Source organism: Hyla sarda, chromosome 2, assembly GCF_029499605.1.
Source record: "Hyla sarda isolate aHylSar1 chromosome 2, aHylSar1.hap1, whole genome shotgun sequence".
NCBI lineage: Eukaryota > Metazoa > Chordata > Amphibia > Anura > Hylidae > Hyla > Hyla sarda.
Window position 1 is genome coordinate 389,582,866 of NC_079190.1, and position 19,895 is coordinate 389,602,760.

General features: G+C 42.9%; 1 protein-coding gene across 2 annotated transcripts in view; it reads left to right on the top strand.

Moving 5' to 3' along the window:
- The window catches only part of RPS6KA3 (ribosomal protein S6 kinase A3), a 164,160-nt gene that overhangs the window by 111,402 nt on the left and 32,863 nt on the right, over positions 1 to 19,895 (top strand). For both annotated transcript variants that reach the window (XM_056558619.1, XM_056558618.1), the window contains exons 5-12: positions 479 to 559; positions 7,506 to 7,585; positions 8,144 to 8,250; positions 8,770 to 8,807; positions 13,333 to 13,475; positions 17,086 to 17,156; positions 18,432 to 18,520; positions 19,810 to 19,874. In XM_056558619.1, the coding sequence (XP_056414594.1) occupies positions 479 to 559; positions 7,506 to 7,585; positions 8,144 to 8,250; positions 8,770 to 8,807; positions 13,333 to 13,475; positions 17,086 to 17,156; positions 18,432 to 18,520; positions 19,810 to 19,874 (674 nt within the window). The remainder of the gene's footprint in view (positions 1 to 478; positions 560 to 7,505; positions 7,586 to 8,143; positions 8,251 to 8,769; positions 8,808 to 13,332; positions 13,476 to 17,085; positions 17,157 to 18,431; positions 18,521 to 19,809; positions 19,875 to 19,895) is intronic.

Here is a 19,895-nt window from a genome sequence, read left to right on the forward strand (position 1 = left end):
CGCCTGTCAGATAGACAGGAACGAGCACTGTGCTTGCACTTCAGAGGGGCACGCTCCTGACTCTGCCGGTCAGCCGCGTCCTCCGGCTCCGAACCCCGACAAGGAGAGCCTGCGTGTGTTGGCCCAGAGTCATTGGAGCGCTGCTCTTCTTATTGTACACATTGGATATGCGAGCCCCGTCATGGCATCAGATGACGCCCACTTCCGCCCCTCACAAATGCCAGGCTGCTGAGGTACCGAAGATAGCTCCAAAGAGGTAGTGAGAGTTAGGATGATGATAGATACTCTTTAAAATGGGGGGTCACCATTAAATTGTCACTGGAATTGCCATGGCACATAAAGCTAGTTGTGAGGAGACGACAAAATGTGTGGGGTTACTAGACGGCATGAATTTCATGGAGAGGCTTTCTGGGTGTAGTAGTGAAGGTGGCATTCAGACTTCAAAGTGATAATCATTTTTTTTTTCTCCAACCTACAGTTCGAGATCGTGTCAGAACAAAAATGGAGCGTGATATTTTAGTGGAAGTTAATCATCCGTTTATTGTTAAATTGCACTATGGTGAGTAATAGAATTCTGACTGCTGATAGAATCGCACCAGCTGGTAGAATGTCACGTCTTGCTCTCACGTAATTACAATATATAGACAATTACAAAATATAGACAAATGTAAAAAATGATCACCACCTATTTGCCTTCAGGAACATGGAGTAAATCTCAGACATGCAGAACAAGTATAGACTTTTTACATAACTGTGCATTTCTCTGGCTTTGAAGTCCTTTTAGATTTTACACAGTTGCCACTTCAATGTGAATGTTATTCTGCAAGTAGAAATGCGGCTTTGGTTTTCCTTCAGATGTTTTTAATTACTGTTTTATACAGATGGTACTTTACATAAAATATAATTTATATGTTTCTCTTACTGCTTGTTTGCAAACTTAAAAGAATGTACCACAAATTAAAAATAAAACAAAAAATCAACAAAATAAGAAGGTGCTGGGTATGAGAGAACACAGTCCTTTATATGGAGTTTCTATAAAGAGTGACTCTCAGCTCTCCTGACCTGTCTGTTTTAGTAAATGCATATAGACTTTAAGGAATATAAATATGTTATTGTTCCTAGAAATGTATGAGCAAATGGACAGCTGGGTATTATCTGTGGGAAGTGGATCACTACACTGTCCAACATTTTTCCTTTATAGCTGAAATCACCAGACGACAAGGATGAGGGAAATGGTAACACCCAGATGTTTATTGGGAAATATTCAGAAGTAACAGAGGAACAGAACTACATAGAGTTCTTGAAGAAGATGTTTCAGATTTGTTAAAGGGGTATTCCAGGAAAAAAAATGTATATATCAACTGGCTCCAGAAAGTTAAACAGATTTGTAAATTACTTCTATTAAAAAATCTTAATCCTTTCAATAATTATCAGCTGCTGAAGTTGAGTTGTTTTTTTCTGTCTGGCAACAGTGCTCTCTGCTGACATCTCTGCTTGTCTCGGGAACTGCACAGAGTAGAATGGGTTTGCTTTGGGGATTTGCTTCTAAACTGGGCGGTTCCCGAGACACGTGTCATCAGAGAGAACTTAGACAGAAAAGAACAACTCAACTTCAGAAGCTCATAAGTACTGAAAGGATGAAGATTTTTTAATAGAAGTAATTTACAAATCTGTTTAACTTTCTGGAGCCAGTTGATATATAAAAAAAAGTTTTTCCTTGATAACCCCTTTAAAGGGGAATACAAGTGTTTGCTAAAACAGACAAGCCAGGAGACCTGACAGATTTTGCTGTTTATAGTGTGGGACGCTTTATTAACTCTTAAAATCCTGCTCGTTCTTAGGCAGAGTCTGACATCTTACCATTCTCTGTTCTGTTTAATCTGTTCTCGACCATCTCGCACAATGTTGGGATAGAAATATGTATTCCTTATCTTCAGGATCTCCCATGTGGTGCCCTGACTTTCCTCCTGAACACGGCAGGTTGACCACTGCACAAACCGGTGGCCGACATGCCCCCTCCATGCATCTTTATGGGAGAGCCAGAGCTCTGCACTCATTTCTCTCCGTCTCTCCCATAGAGCTGCATTGAGGGGGCATGTCTGTCACAGCTTTGTGCAGTGGTCGGCACAGCTCTTCATGCAGAAAGCAGGGGGCGCCGGGCAGGAGACACTTATCCCCTATTTTTAGGATAGGGGATAGATTTTTCTCTTTAACAGATTAACAGAGTATGTACATCTGAGGACTGATCTGCAGGTCCCCACCACATACATATGGACTCGGATACAGGATTTAGGTGTTTTGTATGTGGTAAATGGGAACTTTAGCTGCTTGCGACCTGCACAAACGTTTTCTTCCCCTGGTCTTGAGCAGTACATCTCATTTTCACTGCAATAGATTATGCTTTAACCCCTTAATGACACAGGACGTAAATGTACGTCCTGGTGAGCTGGTACTAAACGCACCAGGACATACATTTACGTCCTATACATAACCACGAGCATTGGAGCGATGCTCGGGTCATGCGGGGCAGGTCCTGGCTGCTGATAGCAGTCAGGGACCCGCCGGTAATGGCCAACATCCTCAATCACGCAGATGTCCTCCTTTAACCCCTCAGATCCCGTGATCAATACAGATCATGGCATCTGCAGCATTGCGGTCACTAAAATGGAAGATCGGATCGCTCGCTCGCAGCGCTGCCGCGGCGATCCGATCATCCAGAACGGCAGACAGAGGTCCCCTCACCTGCCTCCGCTGCCTTCCCGGCGTCTTCTGCTCTGGTCTGTGGTCGAGCAGGCCAGAGCAGAAGATGACCGATAACACTGATCAGTGCTATGCCCTATGCATAGCACTAAACAGTATCAGTAATCGAATGATTACTATAAATAAACTCCTATGGGGACTATTAAAGTGTAAAAATAAAAGTGAAAAAAAAAAAGAAAAATATGAAAAAAAAACTCCCCTAATAAAAATGTAAATCGTCCCATTTTCCCTATTTAACCCCCAAAAAGTGTAAAAAAAAACATTTGAACATACATATTTGGTATCGCTGCGTGCATAAATATCCAAATTATTCAAATATAATGTTAAGAATACCATACAGTGAACAGCGTTAACATTTTAAAAAAAAAATCCAAAATTGCTGCTTTTTTAGAACATTTTATTCCCCAAACAATTGATAAAAAATGTATTTAAAGGTATATATTTTAAATATATCAATAAAAAGTACAGATCTCGGCACAAAATATGAGCCCTCATACCGCCACTTTTACGGAAAAATGAAAAAGTTATACCGTATTTTTCGTCCTATAGGACGCACCGGCGTATAAGACGCACCCAATTTTTAGGGGCAAAATCTAAAAAAATAAAGATTTTGAACCCAATAGTGGTCTTCAACCTGCGGACCTCCAGATGTTGCAAAACTACAACTCCCAGCATGCCCGGACAGCCGTTGGCTGTCCGGGCATGCTGGGCGTTGTAGTTTTGCAACATCTGGAGGTCCGCAGATTGAAGACCACTGCAGGAGGAGGTAATATTCATGTGTCCCCGCCGCTCCGGACCAGTTACCGCTGCCCTGGATGTCGCTCCATCGCTGTCGCCGTGTCCCCGTCGCTCTGGAACGTCTCTGCTGCCGGCCGGGTATCCTCGCTCTCCGCCGCCATCACGTCGTGACGCACGTACGCGACGACGTGATGACGAGGAAGGATTTCCGGCCATACAGGGGATCCCTGAACGGAGAAGACACCGAGGAGGTGGGTAAGGTCCCTCCCGGTGTCCTGTAAGCACTAACCTGGCTATTCAGTCAGGCTGTTCAGGACCTTCGCAGCGAAATCGTGGCGGTCCCAAACAGCCCGACTGAACAGCCGGGTTAGTGTCACTTTCCCTTCAGACGCGGCGGTCAGCTTTGATCGCTGCGTCTGAAGGGTTAATATAGGGCATCAACGCGATCGGTGATGTCATGTATTAGCCGCGGGTCCCGGCCGTTGATGGCCGCAGGGACCACCGCGATGGGGGTGTATTCGCCGTATAAGACGCACCGACTTTTTCCCCCCAGTTTTGGGGAAGAAAAAGTGCGTCTTATACGGCGAAAAATACGGTAGGCCTTCAAAATAGGGGGATTTTAAATGTACTAGTTTTGGTTAAAAAGTTTGCGATTTTTTTTCAGCACAACAGTAATAGAAAAGTATGTCATCATGGGTATCATTTTAATCATATTGACACAAAGAATAAAGAACACTTCATTTTTACCGTAAATTGTACGGTGTGATAACGAAACCTTCCAAAATTTGCAAAATTGCGATTTTCTTTTTACTTTCCCCACACATATAGTATTTTTTTGGTTGCGCCATACATTTTATGGTAAAGTGAGTGATGACCTTACAACGGACAACTGGTCGCGCAAAAAACAAGCCCTCGTAATAGTCTGTGGATGAAAATATAAAAGGGTTATGATTTTTTGAAGGCGAGGAGGAAAAAACTAAAACGTAAAAATAAAATTGTCTGCGTCCTTAAGGCCCAAATGGGCTGAGTCCTTAAGGGGTTAAATTACCTGTGTGACTTGGTGTTGGTCAAAGACAGCAAAGAGTAAGTAACTAAAGACAAGTAAAGAGGGAGCAGGATTTTCAGAGTTAAGTGTGTAAACATTCAGGAAATTCATTCTGAAGCTTTATATTTAAATATTATGCAACTTTTAAAATTACTTTTGTTATCGCATACTAACCGCTATCTTGTGTTCTGTGGTTGAGTATCATAGCATAAAATTGCATGTTTATTATAGTTTTTCTCACTGCTGAGAAAAAAGGTAAAAATGCAGATGCAGGGTAGAGAGATGTAGTGGGAGCTGCTCTAATAAATATTCCTATATAGCCATTAAAGGGGTATTACGGGCAAAAACATCTTATCCCCTATCGAAAGGATAGGGATAAGATGTCTGTTCGCGGGGGGCCCACCGCTGCGTCTGTAGTTTCGGAAACCACCGGGCTTCAGAGACGGGGACATGACGTCAGGCCACGCCCCCTCCATTCATTTATATGGGAGGGGGCGTAACGACATAGACATGAATGAGGGGGCGTGGTGTGACGTCACGTCCCCGTCTCGGAAGCCCGGCGGTTTCCGAAACTGCAGGTGCAGCTACGCATAGAATGCGGGCTACTGCAGGGAGATCGCGGGGGGTCCCAGCGGTGGCCCCCCAAGATCAGACATCGTATCCCCTATCATTTTGATAGGGGATAAGATGTTTTTGCCCGGAATACCCCTTTAAGGTGTGTTCATTTCTATTTTAGCGGCATACACTAAATTGGGGGCGCTCAACTACTTTAAGGTCTGCTTTTCCAAGTCTGCCTTCATGTGAAGGTCTGAGCTGAATGCTATGGCCCGGTTCACACCTGGCGGGCATGCTGACATGCAAGATTAAAGATTGCCTGTTGCGAAAAATAAGTACAGTATATACTTGAGTATAAGCCGAGTTTTTCAGCACGATTTTTAGTGCTGAAAACACCCACCTCGGCTTATACTCGAGTGAACTCTCCGCCCTCAGTGGTCTTCAACCTGCGGACCTCCAGATGTTTCAAAACTACAACTCCCAGCAAGCCCGGGCAGCCATCAGCTGTCCGGACTTGCTGGGAGTTGTAGTTTTGAAACCTCTGGAGGTCCGCAAGTTGAAGACCACTGCGGCCTTCGACATCATCCAGACCCCCCACCCCCTTTAATTTTGTACTCCGCTCGGCGGGATGTTGGGGTGCGCTGGTCCGGTGCTGCAGGACTGTCCGGTGGGATAGTCGTTCCGGGCTGTCCATCTTCACCGGGGGGCGGGGGCCTCTTCTGCGCAAGGCAACGCCTCTATTCCGGGCCCGAAGCGCGGAGAAGAGGCCCCCCGGTGAAGATGAACAGCCCGGAACGACTATCCCACCGGACGACCTCCCCACCGGACAGTCCTGCAGCACCGGACCAGCGCACCCGAACGTCCCGCCGAGCGGAGGTGAGTACAAAACTAAAGGGGGTGGGGGGGTCTGGATGATGTCAAAGGCCGCAGTGGTCTTCAACCTGCGGACCTCTAGATGTTTCAAAACTACAACTACCAGCAAGCCCGGACAGCCGATGGCTGCCCGGGCTTGCTGGGAGTTGTAGTTTTGAAACATCTGGAGGTCTGCAGGTTGAAGACCACTGTATCAGACATTGACAAGCGGTGATGATGAAGGGGGGGGGGGGGGGCTGATGCCATGAGGGGATGATGACAAGGGGATATTGAAGGGGGGGTGTGGGATTATGACAAGGGGATGATGAAGGGGGGGGGGTGTGGGATGATGACAAGGGGATGATGACAAGGGGTTGATGAAGGGGGGGGTGTGGGATGATGACAAGGGGATGATGAAGGGGGGGTGGGATGATGACAAGGGGATATTGAAGGGGGGGTGTGGGATTATGACAAGGGGATGATGAAGGGGGAGGGGGTGTGGGATGATAAGGGGATGATGACAAGGGGTTGATGAAGGGGGGGTGTGGGATGATGACAAGGGGATGATGAAGGGGGGGTGGGATGATGACAAGGGGATGATGAAGGGGGGGTGGGATGATGACAAGGGGATGATGAAGGGGGGTGGGATGATGACAGGGGGATGATGAAGGGGGGTGTAGGATGATGACAGGGGGATGATGAAGAGGGGGTGTGGGATAAGGGGATGATGACAAGGGGATGATGATGACAGGGGTCTGGATGATGACAAGGGGAAATGATGTATTTCCCATCCTAGGCTTATACTCGAGTCAATAACTTTTCCTGGGATTTTGGGGTGAAATTAGGGGCCTCGGCTTATATTCGGGTCGGCTTATACTCGAGTATATACGGTACCTTAATAAGTCCGAGGGTGGTGATGGGATTTGTAGTTTTGCAACAACTGGAGCATCACAAGTTGAGAAACATGTCCCCCCTTTAGAATATTCACCTTTCCTGGGTTCTGCACTGCTCTGGCCTCTTCTAGTCAGGCCTGGCAAGAGTAGAATGATGCAGGCAGTGCTAATTGCATGGCCACAACATAAAGTAAGAGCTTGGCGGCCAGGCATGACACATAATGTTCCCTTGCTCTGGCCAGCACTATTCCATTGTATGTGTCTTTAAAGAGACTTGTACTACAGGGAGAGCAGACACCTCCTCTTGGTGGTTCCCTGAACCGACTGGAGGTGATGAAGGCCTCCCGGTAATCCGGCCCTGCTTGCCAGCTATGATAATTGGCAGCCACAGTCTGCCAATTGAAAACCTCTGCACTAAATGTGTTACAATGCTACCGGGCAGCAGGCTTTTGCTAGTTCTGTGTATAGGGAGAGTGTTCAGCCAACATCTAGCTTTTATCCCATTACTCATTAGTAATTTGGGTAAAAATACAGAAGTGTAGTGTATTTGAATTCTTCTTATTATTTTGTAACACCGTATAGTAAAAAATATATTGTTCTAAACAATCTGTAAAAACACAGTTATTAATCCTTTATCGCCTCTCTCTCTCTCTCTTTTTCAGCTTTCCAAACAGAAGGCAAACTATACCTAATTTTGGATTTTCTCAGGGGTGGGGATTTGTTTACACGCTTATCCAAAGAGGTAATTTTTCCCTTTTTGTAACATTATTAAATCTTTTAAGAAAATGCCATAACAGTTTTCTGTTTTGGTTTTGTATGCCTTGTACACAATGGAGAAAAACTGTGTGAACATAATTCTTGAGCTGTGCTTTTTCAAAATAACACAGAAAAACTATAAAGCAAATTGTACTAAAGTGATACATTGACTTTCATGGTTAATATTTCCTTTTCCAGCATTTACTTCTATGGCCATCTGTAAGCCCGACCTTAAAGGATTTGCTAACACGCCCAGCAAACTGCTGATTTTGCCCGGGTGGAGTTTGCTGTACATTGCTGTCTGCTTTACATTTCCCCAACAGCAACCCATAAAAAGTAAATATATAACATGTAGCTAGCCAAATAATTAGAGGTTCATGAATAGGGGGACATCAATTTGCCCTGATAAAGTATATGGACCCCCATCTATGAAGGCCATATACATTAACAGAACAGAAAGAGTTTGAAATTGTGTGAGTTTTGTGGGTTACATACTGTACAGATATATGTTCTGATAAATATATATATATATATTTTTTTGTAGGTAATGTTCACTGAAGAAGATGTGAAATACTACCTGGCAGAATTGGCACTTGCTTTAGATCATCTACATACACTTGGGATAATATATCGGGACCTTAAGCCAGAAAAGTAAGTACTTTGGGAGGTAAAAGAGGTGTGGCCATGATACCCATTTAAGTTTACTATGATTTACACCAGTTATCTGGCCCAAAACATAGCTGATTTTACAGTGCAGCACATGGCCAGCTACTGCACAGTGGCAGATTTACGATCAGCAGTAAAAGTTTACGTAAGACCGACATGTGATACACCATTATTACAAAATTTCCCCCTTATGTATATGTGAGTTCTTAAATGGCTGAGGAGATACTGTATGTAATGTAGATTTTACAAGAGGTTTTTTTTTTATTTATTTTTTTAAATGTCGTCACTATTCTTTATTAAAAGCTATTGTTTAAACACTGCTGGTACTGGTAGATAGGCCTGCTGTGAAAAGAAGTATCCCACAAAAGCACAGTATCTAAAGCAGTGTTTCTCAACCGGTGTGCAACAGATCTTAAGTCTCACTTAAATGCATTGAAATGTTTTATCAATAAAAATAAAATTAACTTGGGATGTCTTACTAATGCCAAAACCATTTTTTTCTAGTATATTGCTGGATGAGGAGGGTCACATCAAATTGACAGGTGTGTACTAATGACTTCTGATATATTTTTCATCTATATTTATTAAAATAAAAACTTAAATGTTTGTTTATTTAAATTTTTCTTTGTACTGAGGAATGCAAGAACATTTTTATTATAACACATCTTTTTTTGGTAAATACTTGCACTCGCCGCTTTATTAGGCACACTTGCTAGTACCAGGTTGGACCCCCCTTTTGCCTTAATTTTTCATGGCATACTTTCTACAAGGTGCAGGAAACCTTTTCAGAGATTTTTGTCCATGTTGACATTATGGCATCACGCTGTTGCTGCAGATTTGTAGGCTGCACATCCATGATGAGAATCTCCTGTTCCACCATATTCCAACGGTGATCTACTGGAATGAGATATGGTGACTGTGGAGGCAGTTGGAGTTGGATTTAAACGATGTTCAGTTGGCGCTAAGGGGTCCAAAGTGTGCTAAGAAAATGACCACCATCCTAAACTGTTCATACAAGGCAGGATGGATCCATGCTTTCATGTTGTTTATGCCAAATTCGGACCCTGCCATCTGAATGTCGCAACTGGAATCAAGACTCATCAGACCAGGCAACGTTCTCTCAGTCTTTAGCTTATCTGTTTCAATGTTTCAACATGTTGTCCGTTCAAAGATGGTATTCTGCATACCTTGGTTGTAAGGAGTGGTTATTTGAGTTACTGTTGTCATCTTGAACTAGTCTTCCCATTCTCCTCTGACCTCTGTCTTCAACAAGGCATTTTCATCTCCACAACTGCAGCTCACCAGATATTATCTCTTTCAGACCATTTTTGTAAACCCTAGAGATGGTTGTGCTTTAAAATCCTAGTAGATCAACAGTTTCTAAAATACTCAGACCCAGCCCATCTGGCACCAACAACCATGCCGCGTTCAGAGTCACTTAACCCCTTAACAACATTGGACGTAAATGTATGTCATGGTGCGGTGGTGCTTAACACACCATGGCGTACATTTACGTCATGGACATGACCGCGAGCACTGGTCCGGTGCTTGCGGCAGGTCCCGGCTGCTATCAGCAGCTGAAGACCAGCCGGTAATGGCGGACATCAGCGATCGCGTCGATGTCCGCCATTAACCCCTTAGATGCTGTGGTCAATACAGATCACGGCATCTGCAGCAGTGTGGTCAGAAAAATGGATGATCGGATCGCCCACGGTGCTGCTGCGGGGATCCGATCATCTGTAATGGCGGACGGAGGTCCCCTCACCTTGCTCCGGCAGACTCCCCGGGTCTTCTGCTCTGATCTGAAATCAAACAGACCAGAGCAGAAGAGCACCGATAATACTGATACGTGCTATGTCCTATACATAGCACTGAACAGTATTAGCAATCAAATGATTGCTTAAATAGTCCCCTATGGAGACATAAAAAGTGTAAAGGAAAAAAAAAAGTTGAAGAAAATAAAGTAAAAAAATTTGAAAAATCCCCTCCGTCTTTTTCCATTTTACCCCCAAAAAGCATTAAAAAAAATTATAATCATATTTGGTATTGCCGCATGCATAAATGTCCGAACTATCAAAATGTAATATTAATTATCCCGTATGGTACACGGCGTAAATGTGTAAAAAAAAAATATATATATATATATATCTACAAAATTGCTGCTTTTGTCACATCATATTCCAAAAAGAATTAGTAAAAAATGTATTAAAAGTTTCATATATGCAAATGTGGTATCAATAAAAAGTACTTTTGAGATTTTTTTTTTTTAAGCGGTAAAATAATAGAAAAGTATGTAATCATGGGTATCATTTTAATCGTATTGACCCACAGAATAAAGAAAACATGTAATTTTTAAAGGAAAACTGTCATTTTGCTGATCAGTTTGATGCTTACCATGCCCGGATCCACCGCACCGTTCGGCTGTAATCTTCGATTTTCGGTATATGCTAATGAGGTGCTAACTGGCATTCTAACGTCAGCGCCGCCCAGCTCATCAATATTCCTTCTCTCCCTCTTCTCCCCGCTCTGTTATGGAGAGAGGGGAGGAATATTGATGAGCTGGGCGGCGCTGCTGCCTTAGGCACTGACGTTAGAATGCCAGTTAGCACCTCATTAGCATATACCGAAAATCAAACATTACGGCCAAACGGCGTGGCGGATCCAGGCACGGTAAGCATCAAACTGATCAGCGTCCTCCGTACTACCAGCCAATACTGCTGGTTAGTGCGGGGAAGAAATCTGACACTTTTACTTTAATGTAAATTGTACAGCGTGAACACAAAAACTTTGCAAAATTCAGTTTTTCTTTTCAATTTCGCCACACAAATAGTTTTTTTTTTTTTTTTAGTTGCGCCATATATTTTAGGTTAAAATGAGTGATGCCATTACAAAGCATAACTGGTTGCGCAAAAGACAAGCCCTCATACTCGTCTGTGGATGAAAATATAAAAGCGTTATGAGTTTTAGAAGGCGAGAAGGAAAAAAACTAAAATTTAAAAATAAAATTGGCCTGGTCCTTAAGGGGTAATCCTGGGGAAAACAAATAATTTAAAGGGGTACTCTGGCACAAAGACATCTTATCCCCTATCCAAAGGATAGGGGATAAGATGCCTGATTGCGGGATTCCCGCCGCTGGGGACCCCCCTGATCTTTTACACAGCACCCCGTTACCATCAGCCCCTGGAGCATGTTCGCTCCGGGTCTGATGACAGCTGATCACGGGGCCGGAGTATTGTGATGTCACAGCTCCACCCCCATGTGACATCACGCTCCGCCCCCTCAATGCAAGCCTATTGGAGGGGGCGTGACAGATGTCACGCCCCCTCCCATATGCTTGCATTGAAGGGGTGTAGATTGTGATTCCGAATGACGCATGCTGGCAGTCAACAACTGCATCAAAATCCAGCAATAGTGCATTTGTTGTTCTTCAAGTGGTTATCATGTTTGGTGGGTTATTTCAGAAATCATTTATTAACCTCCTGAGCGGTATTCCCGAGCATGACTCGGGGTTAATTTTCCCTGCCAGGATCGGTAACCCCGAGTCACGCTCGGGGTAGAATTACAGAGTTCCCGGCCGGGCTGCACGATATATCGCAAAAGCAATGCGATATAGCGATGTGGCCCCCGGGAAAACATTCGATTATCTGCTCTGGTCGGCTCCCGTTGCGGGGGCCGGCCAGAACAGATAAAGAAAAATACTAAAAGTCAGTGTTTTCCTACCAGGGGGCCTCCAGCTGTTGCAAAACTACAACTCTCAGCATGCCCGAACAGCCAAAGGCTGTCCGGGCATGCTGCGAGTAGTAGTTTCACAACAGCTGGAGGTACCCTGTCAGAAAAACACTGAGCTAAATGTAAAAGGAAAAAGTAGTAAAATAAAAAAACCTTTTGCTCACCTAGTCCCGGTCCCTGCAGATGTTGTTCCCCTCCGTGCGCTCTGGTCCCTGCTCTATTCATCTTACAGGACCTTTCACTTTTCAGCCAATCACAGGCCGCAGTGGTGTAAAGCCTGTGATTGGCTGAAGGGGAAAGGGCTTGTTCTGCAGCAAATACACTAGGTTTGAAATCTGCCCGGCAAACCTAGTGTATCCTGCTGCAGAACAAGGTGACAAGGGGGGGATAGGAAGAATGTGACAAAGGGGGGAATGTGACAGAGGGGGGGGATGTGACAGGGGGGAATGTGACAGGGGAGGGGGAATGTGACATGAAGGGGGGGGGGATGTGACAAGGGGGGGGGGATTTGACAGGGGGAGGGGAATGTAACATGAAGGGGGAGAATGTGACAAGGGGGGAATAATGTGACAAGGGGGGAATAATGTGACAAGGAGGGAAGAATGTGACAAGGAGGGGGGAGAATGTGACGGGGGGATGTGACAAGGGAGGGGGAATGTGATGTGGGAGATGTGAGATTCAGTGCAAAAAATTGTACCGCTTTTGGTACAAATTTCCAGAAAGAATCATACCGCCAGGGAGGTTAAAGGGATTTCCAATCTGGTGAAGTTATCCATTAAAGTTATCTGTTATCTGATCATTTTGGGGGGGTCTGACTGCTTTGGGACCTGTGATCTCAGAAACCCAAGTCTCCTATCAGAATGGAGCAGCGAGTTGCCCATGCATGCCATCACTTCACTCTATATGGGAGAGTACAGAATTCAGTAGTCTTTGTGGCTCCCATAGAAAATGAATGGAGGGACAGAGTGCATGTACGACCGACCGCCCAATTCTAACAGGAGACTTGGTTCTTGAGTTTAAACTGGGCTCAGTGGACCCCTGTGAATAGGGGGTAACTTTGCCATTTGGGAAAACCTCTTTATGAAGTTATCCGTAGGTATGAAGGCTGTTGAGGATGTTAGAAAATGAGCCGTCATAAACTATATCAGTGGTGTGTCCTAGTTATTCCAATCCATCACTGAGCATATTCCACTATACCTTATTTTATAGATAGGCTTTGGTCAAAAAAATGGCAGCTTTCCAACAAAATACACATTATAATTTGATGATTTTTGTGAAATTTTATTCCATCTTTTAACTTTTATTGTGTACTAAATCTTTGTCTTTAACTCCTATTAGATTTTGGTCTTAGTAAAGAATCTATAGATCATGAGAAGAAAGCATACTCTTTCTGCGGGACAGTGGAGTACATGGCTCCGGAGGTTGTAAATAGACGTGGCCATACACAGAGTGCCGACTGGTGGTCTTTCGGGGTTCTCATGGTAGGTGCTTTCCTCCCTAATGCCTTCTTTATGGTATTCTTACTACAGCTATCCATATTCTGTACAGGTACCTCAAGAGGACGTTCACCTTATTTCAGTAGGGTTAATTAACTCCCGACGCCACTTATTGCCAGAGAAAAACCCAACTGGCAGGACAATAAAAATCTTTCATGCATTAACCTAATTTTTCTCATCGCAGCCCTTTAGCAGAGGGACCGCAAAGGCCTTTTAGATGTAGGATTGTTGGGAAACCTTCCATCATTTTGAGACTCTCTAACAAAGACCTTATGCCTATGGACAGAATTAGAATAGTATGTGTTCTGCTCTATGATGTGCATCTTATACCAAGCACTCTACATAATCAGGATATTTGCTTTGGTGTCTTTGGTTAAATGGATGTACATGCTTACTGTCTTATGTATGCATACAAGAACTTACAGATGGCTTTAACAGCATGTAGGGAAATGAACCTAAATCCTCTTATTGGCACGCAGGTGTCGACCATCTGCTTATGATACAATGATTAAGAAAGTGTTTGTAGAACTTGCCAATTCTGTGTCTCCAACATGGGTTTCCCTTTATTATTTACTTCATGTTTTCTTTATGTAGTTGCCCTTCATTTTCATTGTTACAATATGAAAATCATAACTTTGAAGTAGGAACTGTGGCAAAACATAATTCTCAAAATTCAGAGCACTCAAGCATAGCCTTTAACAATGAATGGGTGTATGGAAAGTGGTTGTCTCATCTATAACATGCCCCTCCAGTTCCAGTGCTTGATCTTTCATAGGGTGTCAACTGAGATTGCATTTCTCTATTGCCTTTCCCTATGTAAGAGATTTCATAAATTTTGTCTCACAATAATTTTTTTTTCCATTTTTCTGTAGATTTTTGGGTAAAATGACTGATGTCATTACAAAGTAGAATTAGTGGCACAAAAAATAAGCCATCATATGGATTTTTAGGTACTAAATTGAAAGGGTTATGATTTTTAAAAGGTAAGGAGGAAAAAACGAAAGTGCAAAAATAGAAAAACGCTTGGTCCTTAAGGGGTTAAACATATGAAAGGTATTCACTAGTAGACAATGTCTGGTCCATCAAAGCCTATGGGCATGCAAAGGAATAGTATGTTAAAATACCTTCTCTCTTCTAACAATAGACTTCGGAGGACTGCTAACCAGTGATCATAAACATGGGGGGGAGAGTTATCCAAATCTGTGCAGAGGAAAAGTTAACCAGTTGCCCATAGCAACCTTTCAGATCGCTTCTTTCATTTTTGGGTTTGGTTGCTTTGGGCAACTGGTTAACTTTTCCTCTGCACAGATTTGGATAACTCTTCCCCCCCATGTTTATGATCACTGGTTAGCAGTCCTCCGAAGTCTATTGTTAGAAGAGAGAAGGTATTTTAACATACTATTCCTTTGCATGCCCATAGGCTTTGATGGACCAGACATTGTCTACTAGTGAATACCTTTCATATGTTTAACCCCTTAAGGACCAAGCGTTTTTCTGTTTTTGCACTTTCGTTTTTTCCTCCTTACCTTTTAAAAATCCTAACCCTTTCAATTTAGCACCTAAAAATCCATTTGATGGCTTATTTTTTGTGCCACTAATTCTACTTTGTAATGACATCAGTCATTTTACCCAAAAATCTTCGGCAAAACGGGAAAAAAAATAATTGTTAGACAAAATTGATGAAAAAAACCCATTTTATAAATTTTGGGGGCTTCCGTTCCTACGCCTTACATTTTTAGGTAAAAATTACATTATCTTTATTCTGTAGGTCCATACAGGGACTGGACCACCAGAGACTGGATATAGACACCTTTAGACGCCGCTGTCAACTTTGACAGCGGCAATCTAAAGGGTTAATAGCTACCCGCGGCGAACGCCGCATGTCGGCTATTAACGCCGGCCTGCAGCTACAGGAATCAGCTGGGGACTGGCCGGTATGACGCGGGCTCGAGTCGGAAGCCCGCGTCATACCCCGTTAACAGCCATTGGACGAGCATAGACGTCCATGGTCGTTATCGGGTTAACACCAGTATTTGTTTAATTCGGGGAACGCAAATATAACGCTTTTGTGTCCTGAAAATAAAATCTATACCAGCATATAGCAGATTACAGCAAATTATCTATTAGAGTCTATGAGGGACACTGTGGTTTATGTAAGAATACCATGTATCTCAGTGTGTGGTGGAGACCCAGAACACCATGTTAAAGGGCACTCCGATGGAAAACTTATATTTTTATTTTTAAATCAACTAGTGCCAGAAAGTTAAACAGATTTGTAAATGACTTCTATTAAAAAAATCTTAATCCTTCCAGTACTTATTAGCTGCTGAATACTAGAGAGGAAATTATTTTCTTTTTGGAACTCAGAGCTCTCTGCTGAATCACAAGCACAGCGCTCTCTGCTGACATCTCTGTCCATTTTCGGAACTGTCTAGAGCAGCATATGTTTGCTATGGGGATTTTCTCCTACTCTGGACAGTTCATAAAATGGACAGAGATGACAGCAGAGAGCACTGTGGTCGTGATTCAGCAGAGAGCTCTGTGTTCCAAAAAGAAAATAATTTCTTCTGTAGTATTCAGCAGCTAATAAGTACTGGAAGGATTAAGATTTTTTTTAATAGAAGTAATTTACAAATCTGTTTAACTTTCTGGCACCAGTTGATTTAAAAAAAAAAAGTTTTCCACCGGAGTACCCCTTTAATGTTGCTTGAAAGAAGCGGTCTTTTCTCGCCCTACTGCAGTGTGTTTCCAGCTGTTGCAAAACTACAACTCTCAGCATGCCCGGACAGCCTTCGGCTGTCCGGGCATGCTGGGAGTTGTAGTTTTGCATCAGCTGGAGACACATTGTTTGGATAACAATGCCCTATTGAAATAAATGTCTGTTTAGGACGTCAAGGAGAACTAATGGGGTTTGGAAGATCACTTATCATTACATTCACCACTGAAATCTCACTTGTATTCAGCATCTTCCTCCATGGAGCAGAGAGCTTGGTCATAATCACAGTGGAGATACCAGTCTCTCCTCTGTGTGCAGCGAAGTTCACCACCTCTATCGTCACAGCGAAGCAGCCATCCTATTGGGCTGTAATGTAGATCTTGATTACAACATGAAGTAATTGAAACTATGCAGGTTAATGAGTGTCATATGCCTGAAATGGTCTCGTGCTACGCCATAACTCCCCCAGTACGAAATCACTGCTTTATTGTCCTAAACCTCAAGGTTATAAGATGTAAGATCTAAATTACAGTCATGACCAGTTTATTTCTTTCATGTGACCCTTTGCGGACAAGCGTTCTTTTGTTTCCATTGCTTCTCTCTGCCTCGACTGCCTGCACCTCCTTATCTTGCTCTCCCAGAAGATATAAAAATAACTCTCTAGTAAATGTACGGTGAGCAGCTACTGATTAAAACACAGCTCATGGAGCAGATTTAGTGCGCTGTCAGATGGGAGAGTGTGGAACGGAACACTAAAAGTGTCCTATACAAATGAGAAGGGAAAGTGTTTTTTCGCTGCTGCATGAAGCATTTGCTCAGGTCTGCCATTACAAGCATTGCAATTGTCTAACGCATTTTGGCTATGTGCTTTGCCCACAGTTTGAAATGCTGACGGGTACCTTACCATTTCAAGGAAAGGACAGAAAAGAAACTATGACCATGATTCTGAAGTGAGTAGCCTATCACCAGTGACCTGACGTGTCATTTAGACGCAAAGAGCAACTTATTTTTTTTATTTTTATTTTTTGCTAGACTGATGACATCAACACTGCACCGGAATTGTATCATTACTGTAACTGCTATGTTAAAGAAATATAGAAACATGACTGCCTTCTTCTTGACATGGTGCCACACCTATCCATTGCTTGTGTGCCTTGTATTACAGTTCAGTTTCACAACACAACCTGTGGACAGTTTTCCACTATTTTTAAGGAGAAAGCAGCCATGATTTTCTAATGCCATCAAACCTTGTTAATTTTTAATCTTGGGATAACCCATTTAATCTGATTCCCTAAGCATAGGATTGGGAACAAATAGCTGATCGGCAGGGGTTCCACTGCTGGGGCCGTTACAGATTTTAAAGGAAAACTGTCATCTGTGTAACTGCACTAACCTGCTGTTATACGCAGGAAGTGCAGGTGACGCTGATGACAACCATACTCACGTGTCCGCGGTCCGTGCTTCCGTTTTCACGGTAATCCCCCTGTTCCTTCGGCAGGCTTGGGGCAGGGGCTGGGCTTTGTGATGTTGCCGCTGCTGTTTATTTGTTGGGCCCTGTTGCAGGCAGGCCTAGGGAAATGGCAGCGGTGACATCACAAAGCCCCGTCCGTACCCCAAGCCTGCCGGCACAAATAAAGTGAACAGATGAAGATACCAGGACAACGGTAGCACGGATCTCAGACACGTGAGTATGGTTGTCATCAGTGTCGCCTGCATTACATGCCTGTAACAGCAGGTTATTGCGGTGACACTGGTGACAGAGGTTCCTTGTCCCAAGGGAATGGAGCACACTACATGTGTTCTATTCATTCTCTGTGGGACATCCTAACATTGCCAAGCTCAATTTTTGGCAATGTTCAGAAGCTCCTTAGAGAGTGAATGGATCGCTGGCCACTCACGTAGTGTGCTTCATTCATATTGGGGTATAGTTTTTCTTCATTCTCATGATTGGTAGAGGTCCCAGCAGTCAGACCGGCACCAGTCAGCATGTAAACCTTTGTCCTGTGAATGGGGATAACTATTGGATTTAAGGGCCATTTTATATACAAGTAAAAATACATCTTTTGTATTCTTGTGTACGTTTTTGGGTTTTATCTATCTGTGACCAACTTTCTAGTCTAGTCCATTTACATTTAGCACCCATGACATGTGAAATATCTTTACCAATTTATTTGCTGTTGTCTTAACTACCCCCCCCCCCCCCCCTTTTTCTTTTTATCCTTTAGGGCCAAACTTGGGATGCCTCAGTTTCTTACTCCAGAAGCTCAATCACTCCTCCGTATGCTTTTTAAGAGAAACCCCACCAACAGATTAGGTGAGCTATATTCTTAAAACGCAACTGACAGCAATGTCACCCTCACCTGGAGTAACACTGCACTGATTTCACAACAATAGCGACTACATGCTAAAGAGGAATGTTATGAGTCATAAGGTACCAGTCAAGCCTGATTTGCAGGGCAATAAGGGGCTAGAGAACACCCTTTATATACTTTAGGCAAAAAACATTGTGATCAGTAGCACCCAGACTATCTGGCAATATCAGCAGGTTAGAACAGGTGATGCTGCTGTCAGTTTCCCTTTTTAAGGGGTACTCCGTTGGAAAAAATTATTTTTTTTAAAATCAACTGGTGCCAGAAAGTTAAACTGGTTTGTAAATTACATCTATTTAAAAATATTAACCCTTCCAGTACTCATAAGTTGCTGTATGCTCCACAGGAAGTTTATTTTTATTTTTATTTTTCTGTCTGACCACAGTACTCTCTACTGACACCTCTTTCCATGTCAGGAACTGTCCAGAGTAGAAGCAAATCCCCATAGCAAACCTATCCTGCTCTGGACAGTTCCTGACAGAGGTGTCAGCAGAGAGCAATGTGGTCAGACAGAAAGGAAATTCAATAGGAACTTCATGTGGAGCATACAGAAGCTGATAAGTACTGGAATGATTAAGATTTTTAAATAGAAATGATTTACAAATCTGTTTTAACTTTCTGGCATCAGTTGATTTACAAAAATAAATGTTTTTCAGCAGAGAACCCCTTTAAGTGAAGATATCTCTGGAATCCCTACTTATTGAAGTTTTTTTTTCCCTGTATATCTATGTACAGTTTGTCAATTGGTTGATGCTTATTTCTTACTGGTTCATGTTTGTCTATGATAATTTTTCCACCCTACTCCCAGTGATCTGACACAGTTAGCGTTTGTTGAGGTTGTACTTACACATGCAATCTGAACAAGCTGGGCTGCAGAGCATAGGAGTAAGACAGCATTGTGTGTCATTCATGAGCTAGCAGGTCCATTTCAGATTGTCTTGATATGATAATGTTGTAAAACTTAGGCCAAAAATAAGAAATTTGACCAGATTGAGCAGACCTGAAAAACAATAAGAAAGGTTTGCTTTTTTAAATCTCACAATATGATGACTATTAACTTTTCTATTAGTCCTGTCTGTGATATATATATATATATATATATATATATATATATATATATATTAGACGATCTTAACCGTGAACAGAGTAAATCAATGTATAGAAAGGAATCATGACACTCCTACTGTCACTTCTCACAAATTGATAAATTCATCCTCCATTCTTTGCTGTACAGGAGCAGGACCTGATGGTGTAGAAGAAATTAAAAGGCATCCTTTCTTTGCAACAATTGACTGGAATGTAAGTACACCGATCTTTTGT